Here is an 18,666-nt window from a genome sequence, read left to right as displayed (position 1 = left end):
ACAGAAAATCTAACCCAAACTGAAAAATCCAAAGACAGGGCTAACTTTAGGTACAGATTGATAAAAGGGCTTAGTTTATTTTTCTCCACTTCTCAATTCTTCCCCTGGCTTGTCAAAACCCTCAGTTCACTTCGTACTCCATGATAGCAAGTTGGTTGTCACAATTCCAGAATGACATCCATGGGGAAAGTCCAGTGGATGAGAGAGTCTGCATCCTTTGACTGTCAGTGACTCTGGTTACCTGGACTTGGATCATGTTCCCAGGCCCTCAATAGTTATGGTCCAGATAATGCGACGTGATGATTGCCTTAGGGTCCCGTCACATACTCTACCCCTGACCCTTGGGTGGGACAGAGAATGGGAGAGGGGTAGATTCCAGTTACCAGAAAACTGGTGAATAATGCTGGAGTAAATGCTGGAATGAATGCTGCTGAATAAAATCTGCACTACATGTGTCTTGTGAAGTTCTAAATGAGTACCTCCCAAGGCCACATTTAATAGGAGCTCTGTAATATGGTTTCAGCTTTTCCATCTCCATCAGGAAGTAAAGGGTACTGCTTATATGCAAAATACTGTCCAAAATTTTAATATTCACATGTGTTTATTTTACATCACAACCTCAATCTTTTTTTTTTCCTGTTATCAGTATTTTTATTCAGTTTAGCCTATGCTAGAATATAAATACATAACAATATGTCCTTTCTTGTCATGGGTAGTCTTTTACATAACTAAAATCTGTGGCTAGCAGTTTATATAACAAAAGAAAAGCTAAATCTGTAAATTATCGTAAAAGAAGCAAGGATATAGGAAAATAATACATTTTATATGAATTATAAGGGATAGTTACAATGAAAATCCATTACTTTCCTCTCAACCCAATTTTACAAAATAAAGTCAACGTGTATTATTCTGTGAGTTGCTAAGAGTACATAAACACTGTGGTCCATTCAAAAGATAGCAGTCAAAGACAAAATGTTATCTGCATTTCATGTACTGTTCTTAGTTCTTTACTGGAGTTGAGCTTCCTTTCATAGTCTTCTTTAGGTGGTGGTAATTTGGCAAGATTTTCATCGAGAAATCCAGCTGTAGTGTCTGAGGCTGCGGTCGCTCAGCCTGCACCCAACGAAGGCAGTCTGCACCATAGATCACCGTATTCTCAGGGATGACTTCAAAAGTGTTCAGGTCGCCACAAGCGCCAGTGAGACAGCCACTTGTCAATATTACATTTCTGCCTACATATGCTTTTAATTCAATGACATTATTATCTCCCATCTTCATGGCTTGGGAATGACAGCCAACTTCAAACACATTATTGGTGCCAATGATCATAGGTTTTGGTTCTGGATCTCCAGTGTCAGGAGTGATATTATCCGAGGAAGCATTTATGATAAGGCCCTGTTCTTCTATCAGGTTCCCTTTGCCAATCACTATTGGCCCGGTTTCCACAATAATTCGTGCTTTGGGATGGATCACTGTCCGAGCTCCTCTTCTGAGTCTTTGCCGCCATGGTACGGCCCCAATGACAACCTCAATCTTATTTGGAATTTAAGTCTTCGATTCATGAACGAATTCAGACAGTTTATTAGTAATTTTCTGGTCTTTGACTGTGTTATCCATTTTCTATCTTTTCTCTGTGTGTGAATCCTTAGAGGTAGACTTACCAGACCTTTGTTTTCTTTTTGGTGTCAGAGAATCTTTTGAACTACCTGAAGCTGGATTTAGAGCATCTAAACCTATTAATGTACTGGGTTTGAACCACTCACTCATGCTAAAGCCACCTTTTTCTCCACAGGATCAGAAAATGGTCCTGAAAATATAACCCTTTCCAGAAACTAGTTCATGCCACCCTTCAAACAACAGAGGTCAGCAACTGCTTCCTGCACCAGCCACCTCCTTGCCTTGGAGTCCCAGGCCTGTTAAGCAGCAGGTTTCACTCCCTTGCGGTGGAATGGTTCCTATGAACAGGGAATGGAGGACTCTTATTGCGCTGCACGCTTGGTTTGAGAGGACGCCAGTTAGAATAAAGAACCTAAAGAGGAAATGATATTGAAGAAAGGGGGCAAATGAATATTTTTAAGATTGTTAAGAAAATTGCAGTTATTTTTACATTTTCACTTTATACTTCAGAATCAAAGTACATGAGCTCTGCAGCAGAGCACCTTTCTTAAAACGGATTTTTCTTGGCAGTTGCTGTGGCAACACATGATACTTTAACCCCAATAAAAAAATGGAATTTCTTAGAAGGCGGCACATTTTCTCACCTGTACTACAGCATTTTTTTGGCATCATCTTTTACTACTATTTCTTTCATTCCTATTCTTTTTTTTTTTTTTTTTTTTTGATGGAGTCTTGCCCTGTTGCCAGGCTGGAGTACAGTGGTGCAATCTCGGCTTACTGCAACCTCTGCCTCCTGGGTTCAAGCGATTCTCCTGCCTCAGCCTCCCAAGTAGCTGGGACTACAGGTGCGCACCACCACGCCTGCCTAATTTTTGTATTTTTCACAGAGATGGGGTTTCACCATGTTGGCCAGGCTGGTCTCGATCTCCTGACCTCGTGATCTGCCCGCCTCAGGCTCCCAAAGTGCTGGGATTACAGGCATGAGCCACCGCGCCCAGCCCTCGTTCTTATTCTTGAAACCAAAATATACTCATTTCCCTAAAAAGCCTATGCAAAAACGTTTGGCTGCATAAAGGCCCATCCCTCAGAAACATCCTCCACATTCCTGTTTGTGTTACATCTGATCCCTCCCAGCAAGCCTTCCTGTGCCCAGCTCCTGCCCACCTCCTCTGGCCCTTCGCCACCCTTCAGAAGCCCTTTGTCTTTTTGCTGCACTCTTCTTACACCAGATGGCCAATTGCAGTGCCTGCCCTTGTCCACCCTGCCTCAGAGTACATGCCATGCTCCAAAGTCACCTCTTTTTCTCCCTCCCCTCCTCCTGCCCCCTTCAATCTACCCACCAGTCAAACTCACTTTACTTAACACATTCTGCTAAGCCAGGCATTCAAAGAACAATTTCTGGATAAACTAATCCACAACGAGTAGAAGTATATGTTATTTTCCCTTAATCCTCCTATGTATTGGTGGAAATCCAGATGGAAAGAGAGTTTTGAGCTGAGATCCTTCCCTTAAGTCATTTACAATGAAGCAATGGTTCCCCACCTGTGGACCAGAGTTATTGACAAGGATCTGAGAAAATTCATGTGTGCACTGCTATACAATGAATGTTTGTGTCCCCTCCCAAATTCATGTGTTGAATCCCTAATCCCCAGTGTGATAGTATTCGGAGGTGGCCTTTGGGAGGTAATTAGATCTAGATGAGGTTATGAGGGTAGGTCCCCCATAATGAGATGAATGTCTTTATAAAAAGAGGAAGAGAGACCAGAGCGCATCAAGGAAAGGCCATCTGGGAAGGTCCGCATACACATTGCTATAAACTGGAAGCAGGAAGAGAGCTCTTGCCAAGAACCTGGCCATGTTGGCACCCTGATCTTGCACTTTCAGCCTCCAGAACTGTGAGAAATATATGCTTATTGATTAATCTGCTCAATCTATGGTATTTGTTATAGCAGCCCAAACTAAGACACTCACTAGCCATTGTTGGTATCCTGGATAAACAGGCACTACTGTTTTTCAAATATATATAGATTGTCTGGAATTATAAAATCTAAATTCATTCAAAATTGATTCTGGATTCATAGGAGCTTTTGGTAAGGTATTTTCTCAATCCACAGATACCAAAAAATACAAAAACATTTCAGTGGAGTCCTCAATCATTAATTTATGCAAATAATTTGCTATAAGGATTTCTAATGTTGCAAATAATTAGGAATAGCAATAAAGTTTAATGATAGAGAATTGGCTAAATGGAATATATATATAAATATAATTCATACTATATACATAATATGAAATATATATAATAAAAATCTATTAAGTCATAATGATAACTAATGTTTATTGAACATTTATTATGTGCAACTGTTAAAAAAATTTTGCAGGTGTTAAATCATCTAATCTTCACAGTGGCCTTGAAAAGTTATTTTCCTGATAAGGAAACTGAGGCACAGAGAAGTTACTCTTCCTGGGAGCACACAGATTAGGGGCACAACTCAGACCCAGCTCCAGACCGCAGTTTCAGCATCTGGGCTCTTAATCCCTACACTTTTTTAAATCAAAAGATTACAAAACAGTCTGTCCTTTTCTACTAGATGGCTCTATTAGGTCATATTACCAGGCACCCCCTCAGCTCCAAACACTCTACAATGATTGATAAAATATAAAGAGATCTCATTGTGGTTTTGATTTGCATTTTCCTGATCATTAGTGACGTTGAGCATTTTTGGCCATTTGTATACCACCTTACACTCTCAAGAATGGCCATCATCAGCTGGGCGCAGTGGCTCATGCCTGTTATCCCAGCACTTTGGGAGGCCAAGGCAGGCGGATCACCTGAGGTCAGGAGTTGGAGACCAGCCTGGCGAACATGGTGAAACCCTATCTCTACTAAAAATACAAAAATTAGCTGGGTGTAGTGGTGGTGCATGCCTTAATCCCAGCTACTCAGGAGGCTGAGGCAGGAGAATCACTTGAACCTGTGAGGTGGAGTTTATAGTGAGCCGGGACCATGCCACCGCACTTCTGCCTGGGTGACAGAGTGAGACTTTACAAGAAAGAAAGAAAGAAAAGGAAGGAAGGAATGAAGGAAGGAAAGGAAAGGGAAGGAAGGAAGGAAGGAAGGAAGGAAGGAAGGAAGGAAGGAAGGAGAAAGAAGGAGAGAAAGAGAGGAAGGAAGGAATGACCATAATCAAAAAATCAAAAAATAATAGATGTTAGTGTGGATGCGGTGAAAAGGGAATACTTCTACACTGCTGGTGGAAATGTAAACTAGTACAACCACTATGGAAAACAGTGTGGACATTTCTTAAAGAAGTGAAAGTAGAACTATCACTTGATCCAGCAATCCCACTACTGGGTATCTACCCAGAGGAAAAGAAGTCATTAAATGAAAAAGATACTTGCACACAACTGTTTATGGCAGCACAATTCACAAGGGGTGCATAAATGTGGAACCAACCCAGATGTCCATCAATCAGTGAGTGGATAAAGAAACTGTGGTCTATATGCAACAGAATACTACTCAGCCATAAAAAGGAATGAATTAATGGCATTCACAGCACCCTGAATGGAGTTGGAGACTATTATTCTAAGTGAAGTAACTCGGGAATGGAAAACTAAACATCGTATGTTCTCACTCGTAAGTGGGAGCTAAGCTATGAGGATACAAAGGAATAAGAATGACACAATGGACTTTGGGGACTCAGGGAGAAAGGGTGGGAAGGGGGCGAGGAATAAAAGACTATACACTGGGTTCAGTGTATACTGCTCGGGTGATGGGTGCATGAAATTTTCACAAATCACCACTAAAGAACTTACTCATGTAACCAAATACCACCTGTTCCCCAAAAACCTTATGGAAATAAAAAATATATATACATAAAAAATACATATAGAGAGAGAGAGAGAGAAAGAGAGTGAAAGAGAGAATTAGAAAAATGTATTTGTTTTCTTGGCTCACTGCAACCTCCACCTCCTGGGTTCAAGCGATTCTCCTGCCTCAACCTCCCTGAGTAGCTGGGACTACAGGCACTCGCCACCATGCCCAGCTAATTTGATTCTCCTGCCTCAGCCTCCCTGAGTAGCTGGGACTACAGGTACTCCCCACTATGCCCAGCTAATTTTTTTTTTTTTTTTTTTTTTTTGTATTTTTAGTAGAGAAGAGTTTTCACCATGTTGGCTAGGCTGGTCTTGAACTCTTGACTTAAGGTGATCTGCCCACCTTGGCCTCCCCAAGTGCTGGGATTACAGGCATGAGCCACCGCTCCCGGCCAGTATTTGGTATTAAAAGCAAGACGAACATCTCTGTGATGTAGAAACAGAGCAGAACCCAAGTGGTGAGTGAAGCCACAGCTTCCAGGTACTGAGCCCAGCAGCAAGCAGAGGCAGCTGGGAGGAAACCTGTTAGGGATGACAGGGACTAAAAATGCTAGAAGTGCTCCTTGCCAGGAAAGTGCTAGGAGCCTGGGTTGCAGCTTGAAAGCAAGGGCTGGTGTGGGGCCTGTTTTTGCTAATGAAGCTCGTGCCTGCCACACTCAGGGCTATATGGCTTGTCTAAAGGGGAGTCAGTTGGCCCCAACACAGCCTCATCATGAAGGTCTGTCCAAGCTCCCTCCCCCTGGGTGCCTAGATCTGCCCCCTCCCTGACATCACCACAGAGCAGGGGCCCCCAACATCCAGAGGTCCAGATGGACACAGTGGCAAAACCCCACACAACAAGAAAGAATAATCAGAGAAAAAAACGAACCATCCTGTTGTGAGAAAAAGCACAGGGCATTGGTGAATGAATTGAAAGAAAGCAAACATGTCTGGTATTCCAGAGGCCAGGTGACTCTCTGGAGTTGCAGGAGGTTAGGAGGTGGATAGGGCCAGACAGTACAGGGCCTTGTTGGCCATATATAGGATATGAATTTTGATCTTAAAAGTTAAGCAAATTCTGCTTGAAAAGCAAAACCAACATACCAATATTGCAGTCATGCAGGTGCAAGATGAATGTATTGAATGTATTCTGGATTGGGATGGTACCGGTGGCAAAGTGTAAAGAGATTCAGGAGATAACATCAATAGAATTCTTACTTAGTTCCCCTTTTTCTCTGCTGAACTGACCCCAGAAATGCTTGTTGGGCTTTGTAAAGTAGTATTAGGCACACTTTTTTTTTTTTTTTTTTTTTTAGACAGGGTCTCATTTAGTTGCCCAGGCTGGGTGCAGTGGCACAAACATAGCTCACTGCAGCCTGGATCTCCTGGGCTCAAGTGACCCTCCCACCTCAGACTTTCAAGTAGCTGGGACCGCAGATGCATGCCACCATGCCCAGCTAATTTTTTTTTTTTATTTTTAGTAGAAATGAGATCTCATTATGTTGCCCAGGCTGGTCTTGAACTCTTGAGTTCAAGCGATACTCCTGCCTCAGCCTCCCAAAGTGCTGGGATTAGAGGCATGAGCCACCACACCTGGCCTCATGCACACTTATTTTCCTGAACTGCTTCACCCTTACCTCAAAATATGATAATAAAGGACTATGCAGAGACATATAAACCACCACTGTAGCATAAACCAGTGGCGATGTAATAGGTTCCTCTTTTCTCAGCTCCTCAAAAGACAATTTTGTGTTAGGCATATTGGAGCTTGCAATAAAATAACTTGCATTTGAGGCCTGTGCCTAAGCTGATTGCACAGAGCTGCACATTTCCATCTTAGTTTTTGTTTTATTATAAACAAATTGACATATTTGACATGGTTTTGACATATTGACATGACTGGTTGATACAGTGTTTGTTTGTTTGTTTTGAGACAGACTGTCACTCTGTTGCCCAGGCTGGAGTGCAGTGGCACGATGTTGGCTCACTGCAACCTCCACCTCCTGGCTTCAAGCGATTCTTCTGCCTCAGCCTCCTGAGTAGCTGGGATTACAGGCGCCTGCCACCGTGCCTGGCTAATTTTTGTATTTTTAGTGGAGACGGGGTTTCGCCATGTTGGCTAGGCTGGTCTTGAACTACTGACCTCAGGTGATCCACCCGCCTCGGCCTCCCAGAGTGCTGGGATTACAGGCATGAGCCAATGCACCCGGTCAATACAGTGTTTTTTCAATAAAAACATCATAAAATATGTTTTAGTTCTCCCTTTGCTATTTTTAATGAAATTATAGATTTTCAAGGCTCCTTTTTTCCAATGTCACTCTGAATTTTTATCTCTAGGGACCCTTTGGCTCAAGTCAACTGCACATTCCATACACCTTATAGTCTCTTATTTATGCAAATGAGCATTTGTCTGGTTACCCATGATTTCAGTTTTACTTGATTGGAACATGAAACTCTAGTTAGGGATGGTCTTGGTCTTCACAGTTCACTTTAAAAGTTAAGGGAATCATAGTGTCAGTGCCATGCCTTGGAGGGAAAAGTGGGCAGTCTGTTGCCACGGAGCAGGGCATAGCCCTTTGGTCACATGGGCACCATGTTATAAAGACCCCATTTCCACTCAGCTTACAGGAGTCATTACTAATTATAGAAATGTCATTATCACAATGTCCTGAGTGAGTTTCCTAACTTTATTTTGCTAAAGGAAGGAAGATGAAGGAAGGTAGAGAGAGAAGTAACCGTGGTGGAGAGAGGGAAGCCCCTCTCTTTGGTGCGATATGGTTGAGGGATGTGGAAGAGCATGTAATTATCCACAGTGCTTTTTGAGGATGGTGGGAATGGAGAGAGGATGGAAATGAGCCACAGCAGAACAGCCTTTGAATACCTTCGTGTTTAATAGAAATCACTCACTGGTATAATAGGACACTTTATGCTAATGAGTTTAATATTCAAATATAATAATAAAATACATGTATGTGTAAAAATTTTGATCTTGAATCAAAGGAATTGTGTGTCCATCAAACCCTTTGCCTAACTCCACTCAACCTCATCTTGCTTCGTGGTCTGTTGTAAGGCCAGATTGTTTCATAGTCAGGCAGTTCCAAGTTCATGAATAGTCCACAGGTAAAAGTTCTCATTCCCTCATTGTTTCCCCTTAAACACAGCCTGGGTCAGAGGTGGGGATAGAAAAGCAGTAGCAAAAGCCAGGCATGGTGGCTTATGCCTATCATCTTAGTACTTTGGGAGGCCAAGGCATGAGGATCACTTGAGCCCAGGAGTTTGAGACCAGCCTAGGCAACATAGTGAGAAACTATCCATATGGGGAAAAAAGAAATTAGCTGGGTATGGTGGCACGCACCTGTAGTCCCAGCTACTCGGGAGGCTGAGGTGGGAGGATCACTTGAGCCTTGGGAGGTTGAGGCTGCAATGAGCCGTGATTGTGCCATGGCACTCCAGCCTAGATAACAGAGCAAGACCCTGTCTCTTGAAAAAAAAAAAAAAAAAAAAAAAAAAAAGGTCAGGTACAGTGGCTCATGCCTGTAATCCCAGTACTTTGGGAGGCCAAGGTGGGTGGATCACCTGAGGTCAAGAGTTCGAGACCAGACCAACATGGAAAAACCCTGTCTCTACTAAAAATACAAAATTAGCTGGGAATGGTGGTGCATGCCTGTAATCCCAGCTACTCAGGAGGCTGAGGCAGGAGAATCGCTTGAACCCAGGAGGCGGAGGTTGCGCTGAGCTGAGATCATGCCATTGCATTCCAGCCTGGGCAACAAGAGCAAAACTCAGTCTCAAAAAAAAATAAGTAACAAGAATCAAGAGTGATATATAGGAATATAAACTAATTATTTCCTTTTCTTTTGTCATTTTGCCATGTGACATATTTACATGTATCCTTCACTGGTTGGATTTTTGAATATGTACTTCTTTGGGGAATTTGTGGAACTTTTATTTTAGGTCAGACATGTACGTTGCATTTGTGTAGGTTTTCTTCAATTGGTCATATATAAATCCGTACTAAGCTAAAATTTTTAAATCAGTGGGAAAGTGTGGGGAGTCCTCTGGAACCAGTTGTTGTTGTCATTGTTGTTATTGTTGTCACTTTTTTAAAAAGATCAATGACTAGATGGATGTCTGGAAGCACTGCAGTTCAACGCCCCATCCCCTGGCCCTGGCCCCTGTTGTGCTGGGGAAAGCACTAGAGCGTGGTAGCAAAGACTCCTCTAACCCACGTGTCTCTGGCATTCTCTTCCCCCTAGGGTGGAAAAATCAACTCAGCATTTAGAAGGATTATTTGAGAAACTGTAGAGCAAAGTGGACAATCATATGTGCTTGAGAGTCAGACTACCTGAGTTCAAATCATGTTTTACCTCTCTGTGCTTCCCTCACTGGGTGATCAGAAGGATTAAGTCCATATAAAAACCTGGAGAGTCACACCTGGCACACAGAAAGTCCTCAGTAGATGTTTGCCTGTGGTAACTTTATTAACCTCATAAATAGAATGAAAACAGATTGGTTAAAGTTTTTCATGACTTTATTAAAGTAACAGGATTCAGCTTTATATAATGATTTTTAAATTGAGCATTTGAGTTTAAGGATTCAGGGTAGTAATATTTTCCCAGTTGACAGTCTCACTCATACATGAGGTAATTTCATATTTTCCAGAGGCTTATTTTAAATTCATTCAAATTCACTGAAATCACAAAAACTAAGAATAAAGGAGTAGACAGGAAGTATAAATGCACAAATCTTCAATAAATGTTGGAAAATGTAACTTCTGAATTTGAAAAGTGATGGAAGGAATAATGGTGATCAAAGAGCAACCTTAGTCACACCCAATCTTCTACTCTCGATGGCCTAGACTCCTGCTAGAGAGAAACCATCACATGTGAATAGTGGGCAGGGTGGGAGGAAGGAGAGTCAAGAGAAACCAACCATGAGCATGAACCAAAAGGCTTAAGTACTTGGCCGTGACCTCCAAAGTACTTGAACACTGAGGGACATAGGCCCCCAGAGCAAATGAAATCATAGATTTGGTCAAAGTGTAATGAAGACAACAAAACCAAAGCATAGCTGTGGCCTGACCCCAGCTGCCCCTGCCACACCTCAACGCTCAGCAAATAGTTGGTTCCATTCAAAAATGAGGTGTAATTTTTCTTTTAGAGAAAGCAACTAGCATATTATCTTTGCTGGATTAAAAGAGAGGAGAAGAAAGAATGTGAGCAAATAATGTTCTGTATATCAAATGGAAAATTACAGGAGGAAGGTTCAGACTAATTACAGTTCTTTATAACAGCTCTTCACAGTGTCAAAGCATTCACAAAACACATTTAGACATCTCTCAAGGAAAATGGTGGAGGGAGATAGAGAAGTAGAAAAAAGAAGAGACATATTTTAAGATTATATAAGTCAACAGACAGATGAAAAGTGATCTCTCAGAGCTTAGGAAAAATGGTAGACAAAAGCAAACGATTACAGAGATTGAAACCATAGTAGATGAAACAAAAATAGAAAAATCATAACTAAAACCATCCAAGGAAATATAGTAATTAGGCTAGAGGCTATTATACAAAATGAAATGAAAATATAAAATAGAAATAAAAGATAAGAAGAGTTTGGTGCAGTGATGTGTGCATGTAATTCCAACTACTCAGGAGGCTGAGGCAGGAAGATTGGTTGAGTCCAGGAGTTGGAGACCAGCCTGGGCAACATAGCAAGACCCTGTCTCAAAATAAAATGATATGAAAGTATAAGTGATAATAGAGAAAATGTATAATTATGGGAGATTGTCAAAGAAGGGTCAACACATGCAAAGTTTGTGTCTCTGAAGAAGAGAACCAACAGAAAAATATATATATAAAAATATATATATAATAAAATACAAATAATTATTCTAACAAAGGAAACTTTTGTTCAAATAATGGAATGTAAAGGTAGAAAGGGCACACACAATGTCTCAGGAAAATTAATATAAAATAATTAGTATCAAAGCATTTCCCAGTGAAGTTACTAAATGAAGGAAAAAGAAAATCATAGCATCTAAGCAGAAAAAGAAAGTTATATTTAACATGAAAAAAATCAGATTGGCCTCAGACTTTACCATGGCAATATGTAATGCCAGAAAACACTGGAGAAATGTTCTGAGGGGCTCAAGTAATCCTCCTGCCTCAGCCTCCCAAGTATTTGGGACTACAGGTGCACTCCACCATGCCTAGCTAACTTGATCTTTGTATTCACAAAGTTATGAGAGAAAGAAAGTGGGATTGAAGCATTTTTATACCCAGCAAAGTTGTCTTTTAAATATACAGGCAATGGATAGACTTTTTTGTTTTTTTTACTGTGAATATACTTTATAATTTGTGTTTACAATTGAAATTCTGGAAATTCAAAATCAACATCTTTGCCTATGAGCTCCTTATAAACACCAGAAAAAGTTTTGACCTTGTGTTCCATATTGTTCTGCTGTGCTTTGTCCAAATTAACCTGTATGAGCTGGCTGCCATCCAGTTTGATGTGAGAAGACCAAATCCTCAAGGACTGCATTGTAAATGCAACCGAGCTAAGCCTTGAGGTCCGAGTTCATCTCCAGCTTCAGAAGACCCTGGAAAATGCCAGACTTGAACTTGTCCGGCTTCTCACCATTGGGCTTCACCATCTTGGCACTCAAACGGAACATGGCCTTCTTGCTGAGTGCCAGCTTAGGAAAACAGATAGACATTGTAAACAGGTAAGGATGTAAGAAATAGTGCATGCCCCAGTTCCCCAGCTATGGCCACTTTCTGGTCCCCGACACAACCATAGCTGAAGAACAACGGCAAGTTGAGTTGTTCGTGAAGGCTGGCAGTGATGGGGCCAAGATTGGGAACTGCCCCTTCTCCTAGAGACTGTTCATGGTGCTGTGGCTCAAGGGAGTCACCTTCAGTGTCACCATCATTGACACCAAGAGGCAGACCGAGATTGTGCAAAAGCTGTGCCCAGGAGGGCAGCTCCCATTCCTGCTGTATGGCATGGAAGAGCACAAGGACACCAACAAGATTGAGGAATTTCTGTAGGCAGTGCTGTGCCCTCCCAGGTACCCCAAGCTGGCAGCTCTGAACCCTGAGTCCAGCACAGCTGAGCTGGACATATTTGCGAAATTTTCTGCTTACATCAAGAATTCAAAGCCAGCACTCAATGACAATGTGGAGCAGGGACTCCTGAAAGTCCTGAAGGTTTTAGACAGTTACTTGACATCCCCCCACTCAGAAGAAGTGGATGAAACCAGTTCTGAAGATGAAGGCGTCTCTCAGAGGAAGTTTCTGGATGGCAATGAGCTCACCCTGGCTGACTGCAACCTGTTGCCAATGCTCCACATAGTGCAAGTGGTATGTAAGAAGTACCAGGGGGGCCGGGTGTCATGGCTCATGCCTGTAATCCCAGCACTTTGGGAGGCTGAGGCAGGCAGATCACTTGAGGTCAGGAGTTCAAGACCAGCCTGGCCTACAAGGTGAAACCCCGTCTCTACTAAAAAAAAAAAAAAAAAAATTAGCCAGATGTGGTGGTGCGTGCTTGTAATCCCAGCTACTCAGGAGGCTGAGGCAAGAGAATAGCTGGAACCTGGGAGGCAGAGGTTGCAGTGAGCCAAGATCATGCCACTGCACTCCAGCCTGGGCAACAGAGTGAGATGCCATCTCAAAAGAAAAAAAAAAAGTACCAGGGATTCACCATCCCTGAGGCCTTCTGGAGCGTGCATCGGTACTTGAGCAATGTCTATGCTCAGGAAGAATCTGCCTCTACCTGTCCAGATGATGAGATCAAGCTCGCCTATGAGCAAGGATCCAAGGCCCTCAAGCCCCTCTTGGGACTCCTTCAGCCCCCTCCATTTGCTCCACAAAGGCCCTGGTGGTTTCCACAATGCTACCCAAAGGATACACTCCAGAATGGCCAGTGGACAGGGAATCCTGGATCACTTGTCCCGGGATGGTGTGGTGGAAGAGGGGATAAGGGAAAGAAATAGGGAGCCTGGGTGAGATTTTTACTGTGGGGTGGGAATGGGTAGGACAACATATTTCAGTAGTAAAATACAGAATAAAATTTGTTTAAAAAGGAAATAGTGCATGCATGAGTTGTTTTTAAAAGAGTTGAAACTCAAACTTTCAGAACCAGCGTTGAGTGATAGAAAAAAAAATAGTCAATATATAACCCATGAACCCTCAATAAATGTTACCTTGAGGTCTGGTTTATAAAGCATGTGTTTTGCTTTGCATTTTTCCTTCATTTGAGTCAGCTAACTGACCCAAGTAAGTGAGTAGCTGGAACTGGCTCACTTGGAAGTAAGTTGAAGAAGAGAAGGTGAGAAAAATCAGTAGATGGGAGAATCAACAGATATTTCATCAGTAAAGACTTTGCATCTGTGGGAGAGATCATGTTTTATTATTTCTTTTTTTCCTTTAGGTATAAGTCACAGGATTATAGCGTATCCCAAAAAAAGCACTTTGCCAAAAATTGGAAATTTATATTCTAGAACAGTGGCCACAGGATTTTAGTAGGTGATGAAATGAATTCTTAAGCACATTTCTTCCTTAATTCAGTTTAGTGTAAGAAAAGTTGGGTCTTAAAGACTGTTAATTTTAAATTATCTTCAGCAAATTGATAGGCTTATCCAACTCAACTCAGTTGTACACAATTTTCAGAGTATATTGCCTATTTCCAGGTGTGTATAGTGTGTATGATGAATCACTTGGTACGATACACTGCAACTCAGCTTTAATGTTTGGTTAAGTCATGCACAGCACATGCAACAGATTTTTAAAATAATTAATTCTATCATATTTCATAGTAGGAGGAAGAGAAATGCAGAAACACAGCTCGAAAAGGACACCAATATCTTTTTTTTTTTTTTTTTTTTTATTATACTTTAGGGTTTTAGGGTACATGTGCACAATGTGCAGGTTTGTTACATATGTATCCATGTGCCATGTTGATTTCCTGCACCCATTAACTCGTCATTTAGCATTAGGTGTATCTCCTAATGCTGTCCCTCCCCCCTCCCCCCACCCCACAACAGTCCCCGGAGTGTGATGTTCCCCTTCCTGTGTCCATGAGTTCTCATTGTTCAATTCCCACCTATGAGTGAGAACATGCGGTGTTTGGTTTTTTGTCCTTGCGATAGTTTACTGAGAATGATGTTTTCCAGTTTCATCCATGTCCCTACAAAGGACACGAACTCATCATTTTTTATGGCTGCATAGTATTCCATGGTGTATATGTGCCACATTTTCTTAATCCAGTCTATCGTTGTTGGACATTTGGGTTGGTTCCAACTCTTTGCTATTGTGAATAGTGCCGCAATAAACATACGTGTGCATGAAAAAGACACCAATATCTACACATGCATATTCATGTCTCATCCATGCACATCTTCATCCTATTCAGGCATATTCTTCCAAAGGCTTTTCTTCTACCCTCTCACTCCTTTAGCCTTGAGAGAGATGAACGGGATGAGCCACCAACCTAGTTTTTTTACTAGCCCAGTGAGCATCAGTTAGTTAAACACAGACCCGATAGTATTCAGGAGGCAGAAAGAAACCAGGAACCAGGAACCTTCCTATGCCCAGTGCACTCTACCTGTCTACTTGTGTCAAAGGGGGTTGGAGACATAGCTATGCAGATTCTCCTTCATTCATGTCTTCATGATTATATGAATCACATTTAGTGCCCCAACTACCTGACAGTTTGGAGGAGTAGGAATTTTGGGGGGTTTTTGGGGAGAAAGTCTCACTCTGTCACCCAGACTGGAGTGCAGTGGCCCAGTCTTGGCTCACTGCAGCCTTGATCTCCTGGGCTCAAAGGATCCTCTCACCTCAGCCTCCCAGGTAGCTGAGACTATAGTTGTGCACCACCATGCCCAGCTAATTTTTATATTTTCTTAGAGATGCCCAGGCTGATCTCAAACTCCTGGGCTCAAGTGATCTGCCCACCTCAGCCTCCCAAAGTGCTGAGACTACAGGCATGAGCCACCACACCCTCAAGGAGTATTTTAATCAAAGCAAAGACATGCTATGAGTTGTCCTCAGATGACAGCTTGGTATGGTTGGAGTTCACATCCTGATCAAGGAGAGGCTGCAGGGCTAGCATAGTGGGGAACCTCATGAGTGAAAAGGAGAGAACAATTATTTTACTTATTCAGATGCCAAAAATTGTGTTCACAAGGATTTTAAAGAAATAAAGCATTGTTACAGGGACCATCTCTCTCAGAGTCACAGGGTCAGGCTGGGTAGCCTTTTCAGTTTTTAACTTTTTCTTCTTATTTCATCTTTATTGTCTGGTTTCTGACCACATGTAACAAACCTTTCATTGTGATCAACAGATACTGTTCTGAGACTTCTTAAATTCAAAACAATCATTTATGTGGTAAAAAGATAACTCTTAATTTTTTTCCAATTTAGATAATTGACATACGACAAGAATATGAAACAAAATTGAAAGGATTGATGCCAGCATCCCTAAGACAAGAACTTGAAGACACCATTTCCTCCCTAAAATCACAGGTAATTATTAGAATCAAGGCATTTTCCAAGGATTTAGGGGATACTCTGAAAAGAAACTTGCAAATAAATCTGATTCCAAATTGATGCCACAAATCAATGTGATGTCATTGCATAACCTACTACTCAGGATAAATTTTCATTTTGTTTTAAATTTTTTTCTTACTTGTTTAATAACTCACTGTCTCAATAAGAATTTCTTTAAAGCACCCTTAAAATTGAAAAGTTCAGTCAGTTATAACTTCAATTCATTTACAGTCTACCTTCTAATATAGCCTCATCATTTTATTCTTGGTATCAGGTCCAAAATGCCATCACTTAGCATATGGCTGATTCCTCACTGTGTAGAAGTGCAGAGAAATTGAAAGCACAGTTATGTTAGAAGCACTTTAATTCTGGTGTGTATTTTACATGATCGTTAGAGATAACAAGATGTATTCTAAGTTCAAGGCAAAATAATGACAAGGTATTCAAACAATTAGGTTAAATAGTTCTTGTTGAAATGTGTGGTTCTTGTCTGGGTGTGGTGGCTCATGTCTATAATCCTAGCACTTTGGGAGGCCAAGGCAGGCAGACCACTTGAGGTTAGGAGTTTGAGACCAGCCTGGCCAACATGGCAAAATCCCATCTCTACTAAAAATACAAAAATTAGCTGGGTGTGGTGGCCCATGCCTGTAATCCCAGCTACTTGGAAGGCTGAGGCAGGAGAATCGCTTGAACCCCAGAGGCAGAGGTTGCAGTGAGCCGAGATCACACCACTGCACTCCAGCCTGGGTGACAGAAAAAGACTCTGTCTCAAAAAAAATATATGTATATATATGGTCAGATGCGGTGGCTCACACCTGTAATCCCAGAACTTTGGAAGGTCAAGGCAGGCGGATCACCTGAGATCAGGAATTTGAGACCAGCCTGGCCAACATGGTGAAACCCCATCTCTACTAAAAATACAAAAATTAGCCAGGCATGGTGATGCGTGCCTGTAATCCCAGCTACTCAGGAGGCTGAGGCAGGAGAATCACTTGAACCTGGGAGGCGGAGGTTGCAGTGAGCCGAGGTCATGCCCAATGCACTCCAGCCTGGGTGACAGAGGAAGACACTGTCTCAAAAAAGAAAAAAAAAAAGAAAAGAAATGTGATGTGGTTCATGATGTGAGAAAAACTTCTAACATGTTTGAATGTTTTACGTGTTGTTGGTGTCGTGAGAAAGAGTTTACATATTCACATTTCCAATACACTTTGAATTTTTTTTTTTTTTTTTTTTTTTTTTGAGATGGAGTTTCACTATGTCACCCAGGCTGGAGTTCAGTGGTGCTATCTCAGCTCACTGCACCTTCTGCCTCCCAGGTTCAAGCGATTCTCCTGCCTCAACCTCCCAAGTAGCTGGGATTACAGGTGCACGCCACCATGCCCAGCTAATTTTTAGAGACAGGAGTTTGTTTGTAGAGAAGGGATTTTGCTGTATTGGCCAGGCTGGTCTTGAACTCCTGACCTCAAGCAATTCGCCCACCTCAGCCTCCCAAAGTGTTGGAATTACAAGCATGAGCCACTGCGCCCAGCCCACTTTGAAGTTTAAGACATATTTTTCCTTGAAAAACTCCATGAAGGAAAGGATTTCTTTACTCCCTGTATCAAGTACTGTGCCTGGCACATAACAGGTGCTTAATAAATATATTTATGAATAAAATAAATGGTATGATTTGATGATATCCACGTTATCTATTTATAATATGTAAGATAAAATGTGGAACACATTTTAGCTGCTCTTTTTATATTCCCCTAGTAAAACTTCTCTCATCTGAAAATGAAATGTTCATAATCTCAATCCATATGCTACTGTTTGCAATTTTGCTTCTAAGGGCTATGAAATGTTGTTCATGCCTGCATATAAAAATAAGTAGTGGAGGAGATGGGAACATACAAAGGGTTAAATAATCTTTATTTACATGAAAAGCTCCACTCCAGGTGTGGTTTACCCATTAAGTTTGTAGGTGAGCTACAGATAGTGTCAGCTAGGTAGGACCTGACGCCTTCAGAGGAGTTTTTTTAGGAAGAGGAAAAAAAAAGGAATCTGATACCCACCTGCAGGGCTTCTGTTATCATTCATATCATTTCACTGTAATAAAAGCCACTTCAGCCTCCTAAAACTGGATGCTGACCCAGAAAGAGAGTGCTGCCAGCTGCGATAGGGCCTCAGAGTTGGCAGCTGCACGGAGGAGTCACAGGCCATACAGTGAGCAAATTTAGTTTGAAAGCACAGGTGCCTGTGTTTTTTGAGAATTGTTGGAATTCCGATTACAGAGCATGGTTGGGGGAGGGAAGTTGAATCAGTGTAATCCCTGCATCTGTCAAAATTATCAATTGTCCTATGGGTCACTTGAGCAATTGGATAAAATGAAGACCAGGGTGCTATACAAATAAGCAAAACCAGGAGGACCACTTTGAGATGCACCCATTTAGAAAGACCGTGTTTTCTTGTCTTTCAAGCACATTTTCTGTTCTGCCAGCTGTACTCTCTTGCATAACTGTGTTTCGGGATCAACTGTTGCCATGGTTTCAGTTCAGACCGAAGATGCAAGAATAAACAATTCTGAAACGATCAAATACCACTGACTCTTGATTACATTATAAGTTGGCCCCAAACCAATTGGGTTGTGTAAGGTGCTTTTGAGTCC

General features: G+C 41.8%; 1 protein-coding gene and 2 pseudogenes across 5 annotated transcripts in view; 2 read left to right on the top strand and 1 right to left on the bottom strand.

Moving 5' to 3' along the window:
- CEP112 (centrosomal protein 112) overlaps positions 1 to 18,666 on the top strand; it is a 556,849-nt gene that overhangs the window by 535,467 nt on the left and 2,716 nt on the right. For all 5 annotated transcript variants that reach the window (XM_030800677.1, XM_030800675.1, XM_030800674.1 and 2 more), the window contains one exon: positions 15,897 to 15,998. In XM_030800677.1, the coding sequence (XP_030656537.1) occupies positions 15,897 to 15,998 (102 nt within the window). The remainder of the gene's footprint in view (positions 1 to 15,896; positions 15,999 to 18,666) is intronic.
- Positions 1,000 to 7,232, bottom strand: LOC115831560 (annotated as a pseudogene).
- On the top strand, positions 12,229 to 13,465 carry LOC115831559 (annotated as a pseudogene).

The sequence above is a fragment of the Nomascus leucogenys genome, chromosome 19 (genome assembly GCF_006542625.1).
Source record: "Nomascus leucogenys isolate Asia chromosome 19, Asia_NLE_v1, whole genome shotgun sequence".
Lineage (NCBI taxonomy): Eukaryota > Metazoa > Chordata > Mammalia > Primates > Hylobatidae > Nomascus > Nomascus leucogenys.
This window is presented reverse-complemented; position numbering and strand designations above follow the sequence as displayed.